The sequence below is a fragment of the Microtus oregoni genome, unplaced genomic scaffold (assembly GCF_018167655.1).
Source record: "Microtus oregoni isolate MIOR12 unplaced genomic scaffold, Mior012 000000F_ref0000247, whole genome shotgun sequence".
Classification (NCBI taxonomy): Eukaryota; Metazoa; Chordata; class Mammalia; order Rodentia; family Cricetidae; genus Microtus; species Microtus oregoni.
Genome location: NW_024543059.1, coordinates 57,883,395 through 57,908,178, shown reverse-complemented (window position 1 = coordinate 57,908,178; position 24,784 = coordinate 57,883,395). Strand labels below are relative to the sequence as shown.

General features: G+C 37.8%; 1 protein-coding gene across 36 annotated transcripts in view; it reads right to left on the bottom strand.

The window, feature by feature from the left end:
- Adgrl2 (adhesion G protein-coupled receptor L2) overlaps positions 1-24,784 on the bottom strand; it is a 614,876-nt gene that overhangs the window by 9,480 nt on the left and 580,612 nt on the right. For 20 of the 36 annotated variants that reach the window (XM_041651225.1, XM_041651500.1, XM_041651510.1 and 17 more), the window contains 10 exons: positions 23,575-23,758; positions 15,597-15,722; positions 15,086-15,291; positions 13,736-13,909; positions 12,546-12,752; positions 11,428-11,648; positions 9,853-9,919; positions 3,212-3,303; positions 2,347-2,391; positions 1,195-1,363 (listed from right to left, as the gene is read on the bottom strand). In XM_041651225.1, the coding sequence (XP_041507159.1) occupies positions 1,195-1,363; positions 2,347-2,391; positions 3,212-3,303; positions 9,853-9,919; positions 11,428-11,648; positions 12,546-12,752; positions 13,736-13,909; positions 15,086-15,291; positions 15,597-15,722; positions 23,575-23,758 (1,491 nt within the window). The remainder of the gene's footprint in view (positions 1-1,194; positions 1,364-2,346; positions 2,392-3,211; positions 3,304-9,852; positions 9,920-11,427; positions 11,649-12,545; positions 12,753-13,735; positions 13,910-15,085; positions 15,292-15,596; positions 15,723-23,574; positions 23,759-24,784) is intronic. The other 16 variants (XM_041651544.1, XM_041651337.1, XM_041651273.1 and 13 more) reach the window with 1 other exon arrangement.

Sequence of the window (24,784 nt, the reverse complement as noted above, 5' to 3'; positions counted from 1 at the left end):
TCTTAAGCCTTCTGATACCAAAGCTGAGCTTTATGTCAAAGCTGATGGAGTGACCTCTGAGAAATAACCACTACGTGACTATATGCTTTGCGTAGGATGCTCACTTACGTAAGACACACACAGAAATGGTAGTGGTTACCAGAGATATCCCTGTATAATGTTTAAACTGTTAAAGTACATGGTTATTAAAACAGAAGATACCTTAGGAAAAATTTCTACACATGTAACTGTTATTAGTTGCTCTGAAAGCCGAATAACCAAGACAATGGCAATCAAAATGGTATTTTATCCAAATCACACCCTCTGGTGTTGGTTTTGCCCAATGCCTGTATTGCCGTGACTGTACATTATTCGTCAGTATTTCATGTCCCCACCGTCATTATCTCAAAATTACAGCTTATTCAAAACCGATGGAAGTAACAACACTATCATCTTGTCAGGGCTGAAAACTTAATCGTTTTCACTTTCACAATTCTCTTTCTCTGTTCAATTTAGTGACCAACTAGTAATAACAGAATCAAAGACTACATTAGACATGCAGGCAGGGAAGGGCGCGTCCTCGTGAAAGGCACATAATTCTAAACTTAAATGGCAGCTAAGTGGTTTCCTTAGTTCTGGCTAGAGATTCAAGGTTTTTGTCCTCAACTTTCATTTTTGAAATTATTTTTGTTGACTCCACATCACATACATGAAATCAGGACAGAATAATCAGAGGTGAAACACTAAATGATAGTTGTTTTAGATCTTTCAAAACCACTCACAAGGCAACATTAATATTAATCTTTTGCATGTCTGGAGCTTTAAAAATTAATGTTATTTGTCCTTGGGTTCATTTTCATTTTGGACCAGCACATTCCTATCAGTGAGCTAAGACTGAATTTAACCTTGTATCTTTTTTTTTTTTTTTTTTTTTTTTTTAGCTTATAACTATGCACAGGTACTTCTCAAACCCTTTCGCCAACGAAGGGGCTCTGGACATGAGAATCTAGTGTGCTATTGTCCCAAACAGAGATTCAGAAGGTGGCTGGTGCTCTGTGACTCTGCACGGGTGCTTACATCCCCATACAGGTAAAGGTAATTACAATATGACACTGTTCATGAACAAGCCAGCTGTCAAGAGAAACCTTCTCCAGACCTATCCTCAAGTCAAAGGTCAAGAATATGGAGACTCTCCCCAGGGGTCCCTCCACTTACTTTCTTTTGAAGAGCACAGTGGAAGATGAAAATGAACAATCCCTGGAAAGCATTAAAGGTGGTGAAGAGATATGCCATCACAACAGTCTCCTCATTAATATAAAGAAACCCAAAGGACCAGGTTAGACCCAGGAGACACAGAAGGGCAAACGCGCCAAGCACCCAAGACCTGAAAAAATAAAGTGCAATTTTTTTTTTAAACGGGTTCAATGAGGGGAACAACATTCATCTCATTTAGTAACGACTCAGTAGTAGAGGTTGACTTGCTCTATGTTCACCCAAATTCAACAGCATTTTGGCTTTAACCTTCCATCGATTAAGAAAGAACAACATTTAGTACTGCAGCTTCCTGTGAGCACAGCAACAGCGGGTATTGGCCTTTCCTCGCTCCAGAATGATCAGGCATCAAAACGATATTAAAATGCAAGGTGTAAAATGTCCCCCGTGGCTTTACTGTCTTTCATGTGAATTTCAGTGAAGGAAATTAAGGAGTCCTTAATTAGTTTACTCCTATATTTTTATTCCTGTGGTGTACGCGTCTGATACTAGATAATGCGACACACACAGAAAGGTTAAATGGCAGATAATCACGGAGAGCCTAGACTTCGGATTCTAATACGCTAGACTGAGGTGAGCCTACGAGATTACAATGAAAGCATGAAGAAGCCTAGCTGGAATGAGTTACAGAATAAAACAAAACAAAACACAAGAACGGTTTCAAAATAAAATATTCTGGCAGAGATTTCATCATGAAAAGCTTAAGGAGAAAGGAACTGCAGAAAACGGGGCGGAATGAGAGGGTTTCAGTCATTGCATTCCATGTCTAACTAATGATCTTACTTGATAAATGGCTTATTATCTTCATAGCTAGAAAGCATTATAAGCAGAAAAGAGAAACAAAATTATTAGGCAGAATTAAAATAGAAAGTAATAAGAAATCATTTATATATTTTATAAATTAGTCAAAATTAAGAAAGTCAAAATGCAGAGGCAAGCAATTAAAAAAATAAAGGCATATTATAGTTTAAGGATACTACAGCAAATTAGATACTCCAAAATAGCAATAAAAATTAAGAGCAATTCATGATACCGACGGATTTGCAAAAACTATAAATCATGCCGTAAGTTTGTTAATGCAGGGTTCTACCTTACCCAGGCAAGTCCGTATTATAGTAGCCATCACAGACACGGTAATTACTGGTGTGGGTGGGAAGACAGAAAGAGGAAGGGGAGAAAAGAGAGAGACGCTAACGATTAGCTCTCTCTCTTACCATGCAACATGCAATGAAGCTGGCACTAACCTATTTAAAACATCTAATTAAAAAGATATTACCCTGACTATAATCTGCCATTTTTTAACATTAAAAATAGTATTTTCACAATCCTGGCATACCCAACTTTAATATGTCCTTGAATTCTACATTAAGACTCACATTTTAAAAATAAGTCTGAAAATGTTTCCATAGCTGATTTAATGAATCAACAGCTATCAATTTTGGGTTAATTAGATAGCATTTCCACTAATAGAATATTGCAGATTTTATTCAACATCGAGATAAAGTAAACACTTGTTTAATTAGCATGAAAACAACAGATAATCTTCAGGATAACAATAGTAATAGGGAAAATTCTCTTAGGAAAACAGGATTAGGAGGAGAAACTGCTTAGAATCCTTAAATCAAAAAGTCATTTAACAAAACAAACTTAATATAATCATATCAGCCATGCAAACAGGACCATCATTTGGAATTGCATTTTAAATTCAAATGAAATCACTACAGTGCTCTGAAATTTCCATGAAGCCACAGAAACAATTTCTCTACTCTAGATCAAGTCAGAAATTATCTGCTTCTTGACCAATGCCCGCAACGTGGTTATGGAAATTCAACCTCGATCGGTAAGATTTCATTCAGAATCCCTTCTAGAGCTGCCAGAAGGCAGAAACGTCTGCGTTCCCTGTGGAGGATATCTTTTACTGAGCTCGTCAAGTATAACAGTTCAAACATAAAATACTTACTTAATGTTTTCCAACCTGCTAGAATCTGGTTTCAAAGTGTTTGAATGTTTCACCATTTTGCACAGCGTAATCACCAGGAAAATAATATTTAGCTGTTTTAATGAATAAAGAAAGAATCAGATCACTATGAACAACGGATAAAATACGTTTTGCAAATTTAGTTAATGAGTTCACCCAGTTCAGTACCCACAGCATATGGACACTGTATACAGCAAGTCAATTTTCATTTGTGTATACAGTGATGAGTTCAGCCTGTGTGGAAAACACCCTGGCTATTATGATCGATCTAACAGATCATTTGACATAGAATTGCAAGCTCATTAAGCCAGTATCATGTGGTAATGATTAAATTAATTAAAAAACCTAAATTAGTTTCTTTAGCTAAATGTAGTCCAAGGACTAAAAGTCACCTAAATAGAGACCCCGAAAAGAAGTCTGAGAAGTGCATTTACATCAAGAACCTGCTGTGGAAGAAATTGCTGAGTTCCAGGAAACCTGGCTAAGAGCCTACCTCTTGATGGTGACCAACTAAACCAGAGGAATGACGTTTGTATGACATCTAAGGTAACAGAGCAGCCATTTAAATAAAATATATGAAATGGTTGAAACTAGTAAGAAGGTAAGGTTTTTACTGTCTGCGTACTTCCTATCTAACTAATGTTAAAAGTCATTCGCTCTTTCATCCCTTGTTCACACTGCCTGAAATTGGTCAATTCTCACAAAATTTTAAGTTCGACTAAGTAGTCAGCTGTGTGAGGACTTTAGGGACAATCAAAAGCAAATTAAGGAGGCTGGAATTTGATGTGGAAGTGTTGGATTCCCTAGAGGTCAGATGGTTGGATAAAGAAGACAGTGGGGACATTATGACTGAGGAGAGGGAAGACTGGTAAATTGGGGCAGAGTCAGAGGGGAGCCCGAAGGCTAGAGCTATGTGAGAGTACCCCTGCACCCTTCCTGTGACATTTCATTCATCCATGCATAGATCCATCTATTCATGGCTTTTTGAGAACTCAGCATAACCCATGGTTCTCGGGTCTTTGTGGAAGACTCAAGAAACACACCCTGTATGAGGGGATGTGCTTCTCTTAGGTGAGAGACAACCCACCGTGTTGTCATTGCCATCCTGGCCACCCAGTCACAATGACACACAAGCAAATGACCCCACACCCATTCATTATTACTTCTGATTTTATAACCATGATGCATGATATAAACCAGTACATTAAACATTTCCACATGTCCCTACCAATGAGTTCGGGAACAAGGCAAAGACTTTAAACTGCGTACCATTGTTCTCTGATGCACTTTATTATTTCTCATAGATGTAGAATTTCCTCTGTTCAGGGATAAAATGAGGCTAATGGGCATAACCTACACATGGTGACAGATGGTTTACCTTTCTAGGGTAGTTACTTAAGGGCAAAACAGATATTTGTTTTATTTAACTTCTTAAGAAGTTTATCAGAGAGAAGATAAAACCATAGGAACATTTCTTCCTTTATTTTTACAGAATTATTCCAGCTGGTTTATAGACATGTTTTCTTTCACAGAAATGGACCACATCACACAGTTCACCCAACAGATATTTTATTGACCAGCCTGTGTTACACAAGGATGTGTGGATCATGCTGTGGACACTTAAGACAGGCTTCTGCCCTGGAGAAAATTAGAATTCTTTGTGGTAATGGAGTAAACACTGACGACTTTTTAAAGAATCATGGTAAAGAGTGTTTTTTACTTTTCTCAAAAAGGCAAAGATCAGCAATGCCACCAGTTTTCCATTCTATGCATTGGTCACCTTAACTGATCACACTAGAGGGTGGCTGGGAGGCAGAGTGCCCCGCAAGGCCAGGATGTGCTATGCTCAGTCTGTATTAGCTGGGGAAGGGATCTGCTCAAAGACACTCTGCATGTAAATAAACTCAACATCTCAATCCAAACTCAAGGTTAAAAAAGGAATGGACTGCAATATTGGGTGAGAGGACCTTCATCACAGAAGCAGATAAAACCTTTCAACCCTATTTTGAATGCCCTGAATGTACTGTTTGTTCGTCCGTCCGTCCATCCATCTTACTCTACTTGTTTATTTATTTATTTATTTATTTATTTGGTACCTATTCTGATTATGTCACTCTGGCTGGCTTAGAACTCGCTACGTAGTCTATATAGACCAGGTTGGCCTTGAACCCTGAGAGATCAGTTTGCCTCTGCCTCCCATGTGCTGGGATTAAAAATGGATGCATCACAGTGATCTTAATTTAGAGTGTTTTAAAAAGACTCAAAAGAGAATCACCTTAAAGATACACTCCATGAAAAATTTTTGTTACAAAAATTATGATGGAAAAAATAATAAAATGCTCAATGGGCTTTTATATTCAAATTGTTTCTGTAAATCTTCCACTTTAATGAAATGGAAAAGAAAATGATAGCTAATGACATACTGTCATCAAACTTTCAGTTACCTCATACACAAGACTTTAGCCTCCGAAGAAAAATTACTTGAAAACATAGAAATAATGGAGCAAGGGTATATTTAATAGGACAAAACACTGTCATTTCTAAACAAAATAATTACAAAAGGAGGCTTACAAGGAGTACTCTTGAGGCACAAGATAGCAAAAAAATGTCAGTCAAAGAGTTTTCTCCATGCTTACTAAATATTAAAATTTCACTAATATATATTATTTGCAGTGAACCAGAGAAATGGAAAAAAAAATGTTTGTGACATAGATATTGATCAATAAAACAGATTACCATCAACATATACAGTGAACTTCTTCCTGGAATGGAACAGACCGTTGCCGGAAGCACAAGCTACTTTATAGTTCTCTCTTACCTAATGTTTAAACATTTTAATACTAAATTTCAGTTTCATACAATAAATTTTATTATGATTTTTTTTCAAGAGGCAAGACACTCCAGAAATTATGATTTTTGCAGATTAGTATATTTTATTATACTTCCACTCCTGTTTTCCCCTCCACTTCTTCCTTGCTCTTTTAAAATAGAATGGTAGGGCCTAAATCCAGGCACAGAAAAGCAGACAAGAACAGCTTCAATATAATCTACAGTCCAGAACAGTCACCTTAAGACAGCAGACTGCTTTCAAATAAACGACTATCTACAAATCTGAATTCCTTTCTCAAGACATACATGACTTTCTAGTCATAGTACTACATTTTTGCTTTGTCTGTTTTTAAATAACAGAACGAGTGACTTCATTTCCTTTAACTTTTTTATTCCCCTATTTAATTTCTAGTATCTTCTATAGACTTTGAAAAACTAAAGAAATCACGACAATCAACATTCCCCTTTTTTTTCTCTGGAGGCAGACAAAGAGACAGAAAGAGTGAACACCTCTACCACCCAGTCCCTCTGCTGTAACTTGTCCTGTCTGAAGAGAACATCCCAACTTCCATTCTTTGTTGTTGTCCCCCCACACACCCCACAACACAAAATATTACTAAGTACTAGTGAATTTAAACATAAGGGGATAGGTTAAAATTATTAATCAATGGGTAAGGAAAAGGGCTAGGCTGTATAAACATGAAAAGCATTGTCTAAACTGAATGACTCACATAAATTAGTAAATTTAGATCATTAAATAGAATTATGTTAGGCATGTATATAACCCACTAGTCTAAACGCACATGGTGATAACTTATTTGGAAGGGAGATTTGTTAAGAAATTATTTGTACATTAACTCTACACTGTGGACTTATCTGTGAATGTGGGTATATACATACAGATATCTGTAAACATACAGATATTTTGTTATTTCTTAATAGAACCACATGTAAAAGTTGGGACCAGAATCAGAAGAGGTTAAAAAAAATTTCACTCAGCAAATAAATAAATAAATAACCAAACTGGGACACTCTTCCAATGACTACTAATAATACCTAAATCATAATTGCATACATTATTATTTACATCATACTTTGCTAATCTAATGGGGACTACAGAGTTAAGTGTCACCTCCGTTGTTAGGCATGACATACAACAGAGTTTTTAGAAAGGAGAAGTTCCCAGGGATTATAGGAAAGCACGGTTTGTTTTATGGTCATCAGCTTGCTCCATTGAATCACATCTGTCTGGGCTTAGCAGCTTTAAATTCATTCCACAGCTTGCAGGGCTGACATGGATATGATAAGACAGAAGAACCGAAACAGCGCTCGGAAATAACCCGGCTGAACTGCACATGTTCCGACCCTTTTTGTCCTCCCTAGAGCTTTGGCTACCTGGCAAATGCAAGTCTAAAACTGCATTTGTGTCTCCAGATCTTTGCTGTTAGCCAAGCAGAAAGCGATTTCCCCTGGACGGGCAGCCAGAGAGGTGTTCTCTGAAGAAGATTTCTAAGTGAGCATGTGAGCTGAACTCTTACTGAACTGAATTAATTATTAATGATGCAGATGGAGCTGTCCAAATGATAAGAACAGCTCCTGACGTGTCATGATCCAAGCCTTCATTAAACCATTTCAGGCATACTAATGGTTTCCCCTGCTCATTACTAACTGGCACTTTTCTCATAGATATAATAAGTCCAGTGCCTGTAGGCAAGACATTCTATAGAAAGGCGTTAAGTAGGAAGTTTTATCTCCCACAGACGCTTACTTTTCTTCACAGAATATTACAAAGGTAGACCTATTTAATACTATTAAGTTAAAATGGTTTCAACTCAGTCATAATCCAAAATGTATTTTCTTGGAATAGCAAGTAATGTTTTGTTATAAGAATATTCCTTACAGGGACAGTATATAATACAATTTATATTATTAAGATTCATGTCAGAATTAGGTTTTAAATGTCTTGTAATACCACAGTACCTACTTAGGTAAATGTGTTTCTAACATACATATGCTGTACAATCTCATTTCTCAATTTAGGTTAGATATTGTATTTCAAGTTATCATTTTGCATTCTCTCTGTGCTGGGATGGTTAGAGGGCAAAGCAATCTCCGAATCTCAAGGAGATCTGTATGGTAATTGTTACCGGCTGGTTTCTTTTGTTTGTTTTTAGGTAGGGAACAATGTGACCTAGAGCCCTCCACAGGTCAGTCTGAAGGCAGAGTATAAATGAATATCAGAGTGATAAATAATGGGCTCCCATTATAAGTGGGTGATGCACCAAAATACCTTTTACTCATTTCTTACTGAGTACACATTAACTTGTTCTTTAAACAAAATGTTTTTAATATATTATTAGTTAGTGCTAATCTTTAGAGGTGACATTCTCAGTCAACAGAAGTAAACACGTGACAGTTTTATATCCCAAACACCCCTAATGCAGGCTTTGTATTTAAATGTGTTTGTTTTAGGGAGCTCTAAAAAAGCCTTTAGCCGTTTTTATGCTAGAAAACACTAAGGGTGTGGTCCTATACACTAAGGGGCAGAACTGGGGCCATTGCCTAGTGAGGATAATCTGATGAAAAAATCCCAACCTCAGGAACACTAATAATATTTCTGCGGTTTACACAGGCTTTCATCTCTGGTTTCCATGCTGGTTGTTGAAGTAGCTATGCGACACAGTTGTAATAAGATCTAAAATGCACACGCTGTTTTTAGGTGTTAAGTTTTGTTCAACAACAGTTATTTTTTTAATTAACTATTTGTGTAAGATCGACGTTCGGTGTCCTTTTCAATCACGCTATCTTATCTTTGGAGAAAGTGTAGCACACTGAAGCTGAAGGGCAGAGATTCGGCTGGTCAGCCTTGCTGTGTGTACCAAAAATCTTGCCATCTCTGCCTCCCCTGTTCTGGGGCTAGAGAGTCTCCTGACTATACTTGGGTTCCCTTTCCACACTACAGGTCTTCATGCTTGCACAGCAAGGGTCTTACTGACTGAACTAAGACCTTTTCTTTTTGAAGAAGAAAAAAAATAGTAGCAGTACAATACTTAAAATAGCAATAACTAGTGTGTGTAAGGACATCAATTCTGCATGGATGATATTTAAACTTGTTTATGGTATTTTTTCAAACTTCTAAAGGCAATTAATACTCATTTCGATCTGCGTTGTACTGTCCTTGGGACAAAGTTTTAAATTATAAAATTCTGATGTTGCCATTTCCAATATGAATATAAATGATATAAAAGGTTTTTATAAATACCTTAATGCTACTAATGATGACGTATATAAAATGTTTAAAAATAAACTGTTAATGATTTTTAAAAAGTATATTAATTCTTCAAGAGATATTCTTATTTCCAGTGAATTTAAAATTTATTTACTAGCCATTTTAATTAATTCAAGTTTCATAAAGATTTATGATCTACAAGAATTTAAGGTATGAACATTCACTTAAAAAAACTAAATTACTATTAGACTGTGAAGAAAAAAAAGTAATGTCCATTTGCCTGACTAAAACAGTCAAAAAATTCTTAACATGGCTGATGAGTGGTCTTCTGTATGTTATTTATTTATTTGATATTATTATGCTGTTTCAGCGCACTGATACAGGAACAGCACAGGGTATTTTTCAGGCATAGTGAATCAGTCAGTGTACAGCTTTCAATAATGGCAACCGTCTAAATATGCTTCACGATACTGTCCTCTTAGCAGTTGGAGGGGCATAGCTTAGAGTCCCGAGTACCAGTGCTACAGTGGCCACCAGAAAGGCAGTGAAAGGGAAGTTTGCTTACCAGAATAATGAAGGTCACAGGCCCAATGAAACTCCATATGAAATAGTTATCAACATGAAGCCAGCAACTATTAGGGAAGGAGAAAAAATGCAGTAAGTAGCTTTCCTGGATCCTCACATTAAGCAGAGAAACCAAACCACAAAAATCTAGCTAAGAAACCATCCCTCCATATGCCTTTGAAAATTCATTAATCATGGGCAAGAAGAATTATAATCATTCTGAGTTGGCTTTGACCCAACAAAGTTGAGCGATCCCTTTACTTCGACCTGCAGCAGGATTCATTTCCGGCACAGTACAGTACAGAAGTTTTCACAGGGAAAACGGAAGTCCCACCCCAGGCCTGAAGCCCTAGGAAACTTCAACTTCTTTAGACGATGCCAAGCAACACTCCACATTGCACCATCATTCATAAGTTCTATGTGTAATCCTCGAAATTTGTCTTTCGGGTTGATAAGAATTAAATTGCATAAGAGAATTCAAAGAAAGCACTCAGAGGGCGTTAGTGGCCAAAGAGTAGAGCATAAATTCCTCCATTAGAAATGGACACACACTAGGGGAAAATATAAGCACGCAACATCCACAGCATTAACGTGGATAATGCATAAACTCATTACGACACACTTCAGTGACAGATATCAAATGTCCTCACTCATAAGTGGTTTCTAGACATAAAGCAAAGAAAATCCAGCCTACGGTACGCAACCCCAGAGAACCTAGACAGCAAAGAGGACCCTAAGAGAGACATACATGAATCTAATCCACATGGGAAGTAGAAAAAGACAAGATCTTCTGAGTAAATTGGGAGTGTGGGGATCATGAGAGGGTAGAAGGGGATGGGAGCAGAGAAAAAGATACAGCTCAATAAAAACAATAAAAAAATACACACTTTAGCTAGTGGTTCATATTTCATACAATATGGAATCCGCATTGAATTTCTCTTTTTCATTATCTATAAAGTCATGGGCTTCTTTACTATAAATAAATACTATTAACTAATTTTATCAGTGGAAAAAATAAGCACAGTTGGAAGTCCAATTTATGCCTTTAGCAACATAAACCATTAGAGAAGTGCCATCTCTTCATTCTGCGACTTTCTGTACTTTTAAGAACAAGAGAGGGTGAATTATTTTAATCCTCTTAAAGTTCCTGGTAAAATATTACCAAAGCGAAACATCTGGGATGGAACATGCTTCCGTAACAGTGCAGAAGGAGAATCGGCCGCACAGGGACTTGGGGAAGCGCTGGCTTAAGTCAGACGCATTAAGTTTGGGAGAATTTTTTACTTAATATCTTTCTGAGGCCAAAAAGTTATTTACTTTTTCAATTTGTTTCAGGTCAATCTTTTGTGTTAAAAGAGAAAGTCCATAATTTAGAAGCTGTCTCACCAGAGAACAAATCCTTTGAACCCAGAAAATTACAGAAGACTTGATTGTAATTTGTGCACGGCATGCCTCTTCTCTCCCCCAGTAAAGCTTTCAGACACGATTTTCATCTGTCAGGAACCCTCACTGACAGCTAACAGGCTGTAAAAAATTATTCAGTTGAAAAGCACGCAGGCCGCTTGCAATTACTTACGCCTTTTGTGTCCCATAGCTCTTATAGTCAATAGCGGCTGAAACACCGACCACCGTGGCAGGGAACAAGTATCCGGCCACATAGTAATATTTCTTCCTTGAATATTCGCTCTCGAAAACTTCAACCAACATTAAGTAGAGCTGGACACCTTCCAGGCACATCCAAGAAAACGCCGCTAGGAAGAAGAAATGCAAAAGCCCTGCAAATACAGGGCATAAGACCTGAGAAGGGAGAGAAGAGAAACATAAAGGTTATTTGTGAGCACGAAGCATCCTCTCCAACCATGAAACCGTCAGTGGCAGGATCACTAGTGTTTAAATACCTCATATCATCAGTATCTTCACACACACACACACACACACACACACACACACACACACTTTCCATAAATGGACACAAATTAAAGGCCTGGTAAAATATCAAGGGCACATATGCTTGAAAACCATACCCCCAAGTGTGACAGACTTCCTCACTAAGTGATTGCCGTTTTAGGGAAATTAAGTACAAAGAGGAAGCCAGACCTTTAAGATCACGTCTCCACGTCCCCTCAGAGGACTCTCATACCCCACTGTGGGTGTCTGCTTCACAAGTCTGCAGTACAGTTATATGCAGACACATTATGTCTATCTAGAGCAGAATTGTAGAAGTTTGCTTGAATGACAAATATCCTCACTCTAATTATGTAGGATCACTTCCTTTTTGTTTCTGGGGCATTCTTAAATATCCCAGATGAATCCAGGGTGATGCGTTAATAAATTATGCTTTGTGTCTGACGCTGAGGCCTTGGGAGGTTGAATACATTGCTTTAAGCATGAAAGAAAGGCTGCTGATCAGAATATAAGCAAAGTAGGAACTTGGAAAGTGGCATCTTTTTATTACAGGGTCCCCTGCAGTCTTCTGTTGTATAAGAAGCCAGAAAAATGAACTTGTAGTTTAATCCATGAAATAAAGGTCTTCATAATTACTTCATAATAGCATTACTGAGTAAGCTGTCTTATAATTCCACACAGTTTGTCCTTCGCCGTGACAATCCATTGCATCAAACATTAATGCCTGTGTCACGGGTGTACTGACAGCTTGCAGACTGACCAAGGTCAGTCAATTCGACAGGTGCTTACCGGGTAGGACGTCTTATCGATGCCTATGAGATAAATAAATTCGGCAATGAAAAGGTTGATACAAAGGTTCTTGTGGATAGTGTTGCGGTCACTCTGTAAACCTCGGAAGAAACAGAAGGTGAAGATGCAGATCGCCAGGCAGATGAGGGAGACAATGATGCCCACCCAGGTGATGACTTTGAGCAGAAGTTCGTGAACATCATTAACCTAGAAAGCGGGAAGCGCAAAGAACGTCAGCAATCCACATTACCAAGAGGAAAACTTCTGCCTCCATCGCTAATGAAGAATATTCACATGTTCAAGCGGGGCTCACGGGTAAAACTGTTGACTGTGTAATGGAGCTGAAGGCTATCTTACTGCATTTACAACTTAAAAGTGATTCAACAAAAAGGGGGATTTTGTATAGAAAATCATGTGAGAGGCCCAATCTTCTAAAATAAGTATTTAAACAATTACCTTAAGAAATGTAGACAGAATGAAGACTAATTATGATTAAAAATAATTAGTCTTTCAATGATGGTGCGGCTAATACATCATTCAATTTTTACATTTTCCTCTGCTCTTGAGTTTCTACATACTTACACAGTGAGAAATAAACAATGCAGACAAGCCTGATACAGACACAAGTTTTGTATTGTATTTTTCTTGTAATGAGAAGGGATGAATACCGGAGTCTTTCTCAGGCTAGACAAACATAAAACCATTGAGACACATCCCTGACCCCATGCTATATACTGAATCATTTTTTTTTTTTGTCTACTATCACTCTCTTTAACAAGAGGAACAACTATGTAGGCATATTCCAGAAGCTTTTCTGACTTTTCAAACTCTGCAGTTCTATATAATGTGCCAACTGTCACAGCAACATTGTGAAAAGCGATTCCACAATTCAGCATAGGAATGGCATCCGGCAACTGGGAGCCCATGTTGTGCTCTGAAGACCCCCACTGCTCTCGATTCTCAAAACCCATACGGCCTCTGAAAAGCATCTTCCCACACAGGTGGGCAGGAACGTAGCAAGAAAGTGTCAAGACTTCTGAGCATACATGGACAGGGTAAAAACAATTAGAATCCTACATTACTTTGTTTGCTTTTTAGTTACGATAAGCACCCAAAGATGGACTATTACACAAGCTGTTTTGAATCTCTGAGGTCTTTCCCTGCGACTAATTAGAAGTACAAATACTTACTGAAATTTCCCTGTGGGCCATGAGAATAGCAAAATTGGTTAGGTGGCTGCATGCACACGTTGTGCGAGTTTTATTAGTGTCAACGAGCTTGCAGCCCTGGGTAGACCAATATCCCATCATGGTTCTCTCTGAGTAGTTCCAGAAGGAGCAGTTTGCATTGAAATAATTGTGAGTCTGGGAAATAAAATGACAAGATAAAATTAGGATTTTACACTCAAAGATGGCAGTAGCAATTGTTTAATATGTGCAAAAGGTAATTTAGATTAAACTTTGCATGTTTCGGACTATAAAGTTTTCCATCAGCAAAGTTGTGGACTATGTTATACAAGGCACATATCTAGCTTCAAGGGGACTTTATAGTCCGAAACACTCTAACGTGTATTCTAAATTACCAGAGATCCATTTCACCCAATTACAATTTCGAACTTATGATTTTACCTACTGATGGGTACATTAGAGTCTTTCTCCCTTTTCTGATAAGATTAAAGTTGTGAATTGGTTCTGAGAAAATCCCACAGGGACCAAGTGTCTTAAAAAAATATTTTCAAGTTTGGGTCCTTTTTATGGTTACTTGTAAGTGACGCATGAGATACATTTGAAACACAGTTGACACTGTAAGGATCTTAAGAATAAATCAAATCAAATCAAGTAAATATGAGCTAGGCTCTATGACTACACATCCTATTCTTGTCTGCCCCAAACACTTGGTTAGCTCCCGGCGTTCATTCTCTCTACTGTAGCAGCCCCATCTTCCAACATAACTGTCACCTAAGTGCCAGCCTGTACTCTGGAGCACCACAGACAAGGCACACCTCCTCATTTCTGAACTCTCAATGCAATATTTGATGAAAGTTGAGCCAAATGATTAATTTTTGTATATAAATATGCTTGTATCTGTGTGCATGTGCCTGCACGCTTTGTGTGAAGATGCATGTGTGTAAATGAGCCCAATATAACTAATTAAAAAATAATGATTAGCCATACTATAAAAGTAGACTCTGAAGAGTTAATACCCAGCTATCCTGCTGCTAAGGTAAGAGTTAATTTTCACCCAAAAACAAATTAGAGTCATTTACATTTTCTTGTTGATTACTGAATTAGCTTTCATTAAGAATACACTTAAGTTCTAATAATCACTGAACCAGGCTCATTTAATTTTATGTTCACAGATTTAAATAAACTTGTGTCTCTGACCTAGTCTAACATTTAAAATTCAAATGGAAAGGTCTTCTCCCTCACACCCGCCCACCCAACCGCACCATCCTTCCCGCATCCTCAGCATGTCAGCCTGGCTTTCCTTTCTCTGAGGGTTCAAGCCTTCTGTGATTTCATTAGCATACATTAGCTTACATAAATGTGTGGCAGGGTGAAAAGCACGGGGTCTGTCAGGTACACACGGCTGGACTCTTTATTGATGGAAACGGAAATGACATGGGAATTCACTGCAATGGTACTGTTTCGACCCACGAAGTCTGCACCCAGCTTGATGGTCGCATTTTCCGTACTCAAGAATTGTCCCAGACTCCGGTAAATGATGAACACCAGCTTTGCCAGCCCTGGGAAGGGAGAAACAGTCATAGTGCTCACAACTAATAGGAGAAAGCATGTGGCGAAACACGAATAAAATAAGAACATCCAGTGGACTCTTTATATGGATTTAAATCAAGTTTGTTGAGAAAGTAAGGCATTATTTTAAATGGTAAAAGTTTTAGTCGCATTATGGGTAAATTTTCAAGACAGAACAAGTCCACCTCAACAGCTTTTTCTTTTTCTTTTTTAACAAGGGGAGTCAGAGAAAGAAAGAGAAAGGAGAAGGAAAGAGAATAGAAGGACAAAGCAAAGTGGGGTTGTTGCCTCTCACCATTCCTGCTGTTCTGTTTGACAGTGTTAGCTGAGAGCTGGATGGAGCTGCCGGCCCCCTTGATGCCTAGAGGGAATTTAAAATCTTGGACCTGCCCTTCCGTGCTGAGTACTTCAACTTGCAGAACTGGATGAATCAAAAAAAAAAAAAAAAAATAAAAGAGGGGGGTTGTCATTCTTTAAGCTACAAATAGACAAAAGAGAATCCCAAAGGAATTACAGCTTCCCTTTTCTACTGCAAACCTTTATGCATTTGGGGTCTTTGTATTAAGCAACTCTTCAGTGGCCATCCCTCAGTGGGAAGTGAGTGCATATCTGAGTGCCTTCACCACACAGGCACATCTCTTTCTAGGCAGAACTGTGTCTGTAAAGTTTGTAGCTACACATTTTTCCAATTTCTACAAGCAGCGCGAGCAGTAAAGAATTTTAATGAGAAACTGTCAGCGGAGAGATGTGACTTCACTCCCTTCTTTGATTCAGAAATAGCCTCACCCCTGCACTCTCATTGCTCATAGACTATTTTTAAATTTTGTTTTGTTTTAAATATGAAAACACGGACATTCGGAGGTTCTTAGAAGGAATTCAGCCTCAAATGACACCACTCAACTGCAAGCTTACAATGACGCAAAGATGATGATGATGCCCGTACAAGTCTTGGAACCCCATGGGTGCAGACACAGGCTGGCAATTGCTCTCACTGACTCATGTTGGGAAAGATCAAGCAGCTGGTAAGTCTCCCTGCTCTACTGGACTGGCTGTGTGAGGGGCAAGGGATCCGGGTGGGGGGGGGGGAAGCACGACTAACTGAAGTGTTTCTCCAAAGACGGCACCCAACAGGAAGGCTCAGAACGGCATTATGGTGTGACAAGTGGTGGCAGACAAATGGGAATCATGAGGTCAGAATCATCCTCGGTTACACAGAGCATCCCAAGCTAGCCTGACTACATGAAACCCTGCCAACAAAACAAAACAAAGCAAAACACTCGTCCCCTCCCCCTCTAACATATAATTACCTCCTTATTACATTAAATAGCTCTATAATTAATAATTAGTCCTCTTAAAAAGCAAATAAAATAAAAAAAATCAGAGTTTCGTGCAAATTCAAATATCCTAGACACACATGAATTTGTTCACTTTCTCTACATTATTTACATTTTAGCTTAAAAATTATGTTTATAGGAAGAAAAACTGACACGAACTTTCTAAAGTAATGGGATTATTCCTACATATGACTACTGGTTTTAGACAAAACTAAGCAATGGATATGGGATCATCAACTTTATAAAAGTAAGTGCGCATCAGCCCGTAAACACTGCAACGGAGAACAAAAACATCCCGGGGATGCTAAACATGACTGAAAGGAACTTTTTCAAAACCTTAATAGTTTCCGATCTCGATGCCTCAATTCATACTTTAATACATACTTAATTTTAAATAAACTTATATTTTCTCATTCAGAAGACAGGGTATTGATGTGTGCTAACCACTTCACAATCTTCTCAGTGATTAAAGTGTTACGAAAACAATCCTTAGAAGAATATGCTGCATGCCACACTTTAGATACTAATAACCTAATGAAATTCACAAGTGTAACTAGTTAGTATATTAAAGAATAGTAGTAAAATCAAATTAAATAATATTAGCAGAAAAAATTCAGTACATTTTAACTTGTTTAATGGAAAATAAAAAACAAAACTTTACAAAATAGTAGGAATAAATGAATAGCCCCCTGAGCTGGAGGTTTTCCTATCAGAGTGGTCTTTTGTACTTATGCAAACATCCAGGATGGTAAAAGCCCCCTTTAAAAGAAAAGGACACTTACTGTTGTGTTCTATTTATCACTATCTTAGAATGCGATCCAACAATTAAAAAAAAAAAAAAACAAAGGGAATGTAGACTGTGGGAGTGTAACAACTCATTATTCACAGTATGCATAATTAAGAAATAGCCCATCATGCAATTCTCTTTTGTTTGGAGAACTCTGGTACTTCTTTTAATATCAAACCATGAATGAAGTTTAATTCTAATAGCAATTCGAAAAAGACCTTACGAGTGTATGGGATGTGAAAAATTGATTTTGAAATCCATATGCATGAGATGCGCACAAAGGCAGCCAAGGAAACTCCTCAAGGAGAAATACTGAAAGGTTCAAAAGCTGCTAGCATCACTGAAAATGAAACAGTCCTGCACAGAAGCAGGCAATACTAGATCCTACTACCATGATGACACCTGTAGAGCCTTGATGGATGACAGAGGCAGGGGAGAGAGCACAGAAAGAACTGGCTTATTCCTATGGAAAAGGCCAGATCAGTTGTTCCTACCACAAAACACAATAAAACAGAAACTTTAGAAAGATTACAGCCAAATGTAAAACCACAAAGATTACTAACATAAATTTACAAAGTTATAAAGCATGGCATCATTATAAAATCAAAGTAGCGATGCCTTTCAAAAAAAAAAAAGGAGCAAAAAGTTGAGGAAAATTTCTTAGGCATCAAAAATCCAACACTAAAATTAAAAACTAACCAATTAATTGCACATCATTATTATGTAAAATGATAACTTTAAAATAGTTTTTAAACGGAAAGGAACAGAGTATTTTTAAGCTATATCATCCTCAACAAATCAGTGGTCAGAACACACACGCCATGCAAAGAAATAGAAACGTAGGGAAATGTTGAGAAACAAATTCAAAGATAAAAATAAAACAGGCCAAGTAAAGTAATACAAAAGGAACCCTTCAAAACATCAGGTGAACTACAAATAAAAGCAGCAATGGGATCAATCCAAACTAATTAACAAAATTTATATCAGAATAAAGTGTCAGCCTGTGGTGGTGCAATGTTTTTACCAATGAGAACAGAAACTGGAAAAATTAGGTAGAGAAGAAAACTGGAAAATATTTGGTAAAATGGATTAATATGGTTTATCCCTTAAAATTTTCTTGTAGGATACATGCCCGCATGCCCAGAAACACACTGAGCAAGAAGACCCACAACGACTTCTGGTCTACCTTTTCTCACCAAAAAATGGGAAGCCACTGAAATACATTTCAGGATAAACTGTGCTGTATTCTTAAATCAGATGAATGAACTAGGTGTGCACATGACAGTAGATATACTCATGAAAACCGAACTGTGAGGGAAAAAACATCCAATGGGATTTACAATATTAAATCATCAATGCCATAAATACTGTACCCATGAACAACCTGCTAAGTAAAATTGTAAAAATAAATCTTAAGTGGTAGTTGAGTCTAAGAGTTTGAGGTCAGCTTGGACAAACCATCTCCAAATAGACCCCAGAATAAAGGTAAAACTTTATATAACCATAAAAAATAAATCAAGGTGATAATTATTCCCTACTTGATCTTGTCTATCATGGAGAATGTCTGTCATCAACTTTATGACTAAAAGAGCTTCTGTATAGCCTGTGTGTTTTAACTAATGTGCATATATTAAAATATCATCCCTTAGCACTGCTGGATGTTTATGTTGGTCACTATGGCACATGCCTTAGTCACAGACAACTCACGTGTACACACTCCAGTTCACTGGAGAGTCACTCAGAGTCTCATTCATCACAGCTCCCCCACCCCCCACCCCACAATTGGCTACAGCGAGATGCAGAACCTCTGGGGAAGATGTTGATGGGGCCCTGAGGACCTGCCAAAGCTCGGTCAGTCCAGGTTCCAGGGAGAAGACAGTACAGAATAGATTTGAAGAGATACAAGCCCAGCCTCCTGTCCACACAGCAGAATGGAGGAACAACCTCTGTTGTTGTGAATCATCTTTTGGTTTTTTTTTTTTTTTTTTTTTTTTTTACAGCTAAATACAACTAAGTCTAAAGTGACAATGTGGCAGGGTGGTGGTGGAGGCTATACTGTCTACTGAGGCCATTCTGAAAATAAATGATAAAAGATTTTATAATGGATGGATTGGGCTTCTCTTATCTAATCTATCCAATAAATCTTAATGTCAGAAGGAAAGACAATGGACAGTATGTGTACTCAACAGAAAGTTCCCTGGGGTGCTGGGGAGGTGGGAATGACACTTGGCCTGGTCAAGCTCCTAGGTCTAATTAGCGTATCAACAGCGTTGAATGATGACCCGGAGATGAAATCAGCTGAATCTCAAGTGCAGGAAAGTCCACAGGACCAATCATCCTCCTTATTTCTCTAATAAAACATTAAGTTTTTTTTTTTTGGTAAAATATTCCGTCTCTTAATGAAAGATAATTATGCCAGTGAATGAACTATATAGACAGACTATTATATCCACTTTCGGATGAGGCATTAACACATTCACAAGAAGTAAAGGTGTAAGAATATTATCTTCTGAACGTATTTTCTTAATGTATAATTGTAACTTTTCTCTAAAAAAGGATATTGAAGATTTCACATTAATAATGAGAGGACACTATTATATGCTGTCAAATATCACAATGTTGGAAAGGACAAGCAAGAGAAAATTAGGCAGATGGTGCTGAAACTAGGTATCAGAAAGTTTCAAAATCAAAATTAGAAATTTCTGCTATTCCCAAGATAGAAAACAAAAACGAAAAGTCACTTACTGGGAGAAGCATGTAGCATATAGATTTCTGGCCAAAGACATATACACTAAACACACATAAAAACTGAACTAGAGAAAAACAAATTAACAGATACTTTAAGATGAGTGAACGGGCCATAAACACATGCAAAGAATTAATCAACTAAATGTTACTTACTGGGCACAGTGGTACATATCTCTAATCCCAGGGCTCAGGAAGTTGAGGATAAAGGACAGAGTTCAAGATCATACAGGCTATACAAGGAGACCAGGTCTCCATCATACTCAACCCGAAAAGTAAACACATGTTACTTAGTAATCATAGAAATGCAAAACAAACCCACACAAGATACCAATATAAACTACTGAGAAAGCCAAAAATAAAGAGACCGAGCATTGGGAAGATGGAGAACAGATGAACTCTCACTGCTGGTAAGGGACCAAAGGAAAATAAGAGTCGCCATGTGGTAACAAGTCAAAGAACCAGGAATGGGAAAGAATACATAGAACTGAGAGGACATCCTTAAGATGGAGGGACAATGAGCAATGACTGAACTAAAGACAGTAAGTCTGGATAGGGAGCTCTCTAAGTGAACTTAACATAAAAGAAGCAAGATTAAAAATAATGCAAGTCAAAGTTAGGAGCCGCGCACAGGGATAGGAAGCAGTTGCTTCCTGGGCTGGAGGTGGGAGGCCACTGCCTTCTGAAGATCAAAATGTATCCTATGCTGAGGATTACAGAGAGAACATTTGTTCAAATTTCATGGGACTCACATTCAAAATATATACCCCTGAATACAAATTAGCCTTCAAATTTTATGGCACATGCTGTCCCTGTACAATCACACCATTTTTATGGGATCATATATCCTGAGTAAATCACATGATGATGTTAAAACAAACTGCTAAGAAGAAAACCAATTTGTTCTAATAACTGAAGATACAGCCATCCTTTAAGTTTAGATAAGAGCCTCAAAAGGATAAGGAAATAGTAGGTTGTTTTCATAGTATATTTAAAGACAAGTTTTAGGAAAAACAGAATGTTTTCTTCATTCTTAAAACAACATATATTTCTCTTTTTTGCAAAAAAAAAAAAGAGAGAGAGAGAGAAAACCCCAAGACTATGAATTAGAAATTTAAAAAATAACTATTTTAAAATGTTTAAAGTGACTTTTATGCTGATAAGGTTGGGACAATAAGTAAAAAGATACAATAAATTCTAAGCATGGGTTACTAATATCAGTAAGATGTATACATTGTATCCTAAATGTAGTCATGACATCTAAGCTTAAAGCTTTAATAGAAAGTACGATCCTTCTAAACACAGAAAGATATATTAAGAAAATGAAGCTGGGCAGTGGTGGTGCACGACTTAAATCCCAGCCCTCTGGACACAGAGGCAGGAGGATCTCTGTGAGTTTGAGGCCAGTTTGGTCTATAGAGTGAGTTCCAGGACAGTTAGGACTGTTTTACAGAGGAAGAAAAAATGAAAATGATGACTTGCAGACATTTCATTTTCAGTTTGTCTGGTATTGGGAAAAAATCATCTGGGATATAGAACTGTGTTAGGGTTCCATGTAAATCAGGGGTAGTGGTGCATTCTGTAATCCCAGGAAGGTAGAGCCAGAACGTCCCAAAACCATCTGGGAGACAGAAACATGGTCTATGGGTTTCAAAATTTAAAAGATCACAGAATTTAACATAGTCTTTCAAATTTTTATGCTCCGTTAAAGTCAAGGGAAAAAATAAGTTATTTTGTTTTTGGTTTTTTAAAAAAACTAATATTAGAAAATTTGGGAAACAAATTTAATTTACAAAATGCCAAGCCATAAGTCTTTTCAGCATGCCTTCACTAAGAGGATTGGGTCCACACCACTTCTGTAATTAGGGGAATGACACTGGATACAGGTGAATTGGGTTCAGTGTGAATGAGCCTGAGGACTACAGTGAGCGCAGAACTGTCTGCAGATAATAGAAGCTTTGGGGGTTTAATCTTTTCTTATTATGAGTAAACTACATTTTTTTTTTTAAAGAGCCAGATACCTAAGATTATGGTGGGTGCCTCCTTTTGACTTCACTTATACACAGAAGTTACTGAGTGATTTATAATTTGTGCACTTCAGAATAAATTATTAGTACTTCACTTCACTGGAAAATTTTACATATAGGAAATAAAGTTAAGTTTATATTTTCAATTCCAGTGCCATATTTGAGTTACGCCATCTTTTTTTTATTTTTTCATTCCTTGGCAGTTAATATGCCACCATGATATTGGCAGTCATGATTTGGCAGTAAGACATGGCATTCCAGCCAGAAAACTTCAGCCTTGCTTGTGCTAAGGAGTCAGCCTGGATTTTGACGGAGGAGAGAGAGGTCTGTGTTGTTTTGGCTTTCTTTTTTTTTTTTTTTAACTTATAATTGGGAACCTTTTATTTTAGTACAATATAAGTAAACTTCATCTGAAGGTTTACAGAGGAAGTCTTCAGTCTCACCAAATAACTGTCAATTCGAAGATGAAGAAAATTAAATACCAATTTTTACTCTCCTACCAAATATTGTCAACAATAGAAATCTGACCCTCATTGGCAGCATTTTAACTCCGAGTTTACTCCCAAACTACTGATATTCATTTGACTACCTAGAAACAACGCTATTTCATGCTACAAAATATGTCCTTCACTGACAATATCTTTAGGAAGAAGGAGAGTTTCTCCAGGTCAGGCTGACCTTCAACCCGGACCTCCCGGCTCCACCTCCCTGGAATTACAGAATGTACCTCTATTTCCTGGTGCCAGGGACTCAAACCCATTGCTTCCTGCATGCTAGATGAGCACATTGCCAGCTGAGCTCCACCCCAACTGTTCTGAGTCTTGCTCTAACTCTATAGTCCAGAGTGGCCTTGAACTCATAACAATTCTCCCGTGTCAGCCTACCCAAAGCTGATATTACAGGTATGAACCACTAATTCCCAGGATTTAAACATCTCTTTTACCTAAAGCAGTCTGTGTTAAATGTAAAGAATCCACCCGAGTTTTATGAGCTAAAATATTTGACGGGAAGAACACATAAAGTAATTTAAATTCATTAGGCATGTTATAAAAATGGAAAGGCTTTTGCTACATTCTCATATGAAGTACTTTCATTACTTAAGCAATCCATATTCTAGCATTTAAGTGCTCTTATTTTTTTCTTTTAATGATTTTTCAATTGAAAAACTCACACATACTCATAAAAATAACTTTTATAAGATATAGGCAGATTTCAGCTTAAGCATTAGTTTTATTAAATATGATCAATAACGTCTTTTCCTGAAAATAAATAGCTCAGCAAAAGAGAAGTCTAATGCCGGGAGATGACAGATTTGGAATGCAAACGTCACTCTCTTTAACATCTGTCTCCCAAATCAAATGTGACCACAGATACACTCACCAATGTTTTCTGTGGGCATTGAGACCCGGGTTGGTTCCAAGAGATTGTCTGCCAGGACAAACGCTCCTTCTTCCAGTGTATCCAGTAACATCGTGGCTGTGTGTGCCTGCTCAGAGGAATTCATGTGTTTCCAGGAGTCCAAAGCTTCGGGTCTCAGAAGGTTGTCCACTGTGTCAACAATTGCCTGCATCCATTTAAAAATGACCATGAGTTTGGACTGCTTCTGGGACACCAGGGGACTGTCAATTGCTGACCGGTGACAACTGGGATGTTTGCCTGACATGATGATTTACTTTTCTTTCATGACTTGGGCAACTGTAAGTATGGACAAGGACTTCAAAATAGCACTAACTGGACATTAGTGAACAGCTGCTGGGCGTTAAGGAGCCTGTGAGAGAGGTGGTTCATTTTTCACTTCTCTGAGCACACTGCAATTGCTGAAGGGGACATGCAACTCTCAGTAGCAGCTCTGAGGCGAAGGGCTGACTTACAAGTGTGGACACTCACAACTATGACAGTCGCCCTATTTATAGCTTCAAAATTTACATGTGAAACTAGAAAACACTGGTGTTTCTGCAGGGGGCCAGAATCTACCAGAAATCTCAGTCATAATGTCTTTTGATCCCAAACTCAAATAATTCAAACTGCTTTACATTTATTAATAACTGTTGTGCATTTATTAACACTTTGGGGAGAAGGTGGCTTTGAAGCCCATAATAAGCTAACTGCCTACATTTGTGTCCTTCCCATTACCTAGAGAGCTGAAAGACACGTGTATTTATATATATACATTAACTTCTAGTGAGCGGGTCTGCTTTTAAAGAAATGAGGAAAAAAGGCAGAATACAGAAAGGCTAGACTGATGACTTAAGAATGGAAATATGCAAGTGTTGCAACCAAGCTGCAATATTCCTTTAGTGTGGGCTTAATTTATTTCCATGCAAAACAGCATTAAATAGCAATATAACCCAGTAGGCTGGTTCACTGGAGGCAAGCCCTGATGGTCACATGTGCTGTGCTTAAGCTGGGGTGTGCTGTGCCACGGATAGATAGCCGGGCAGCTGAAATCGCTATGTGTGTTTACTGTTCCACACGCCTATGCATAATGTCCCAAGGACAACATATACATTGCTCTGAGCTACTGGTAACTGCTGAGGAAAAAGGTCACCCCGTATATGAAAAACAACAATAAACTGCTGGTTTGAGGCTC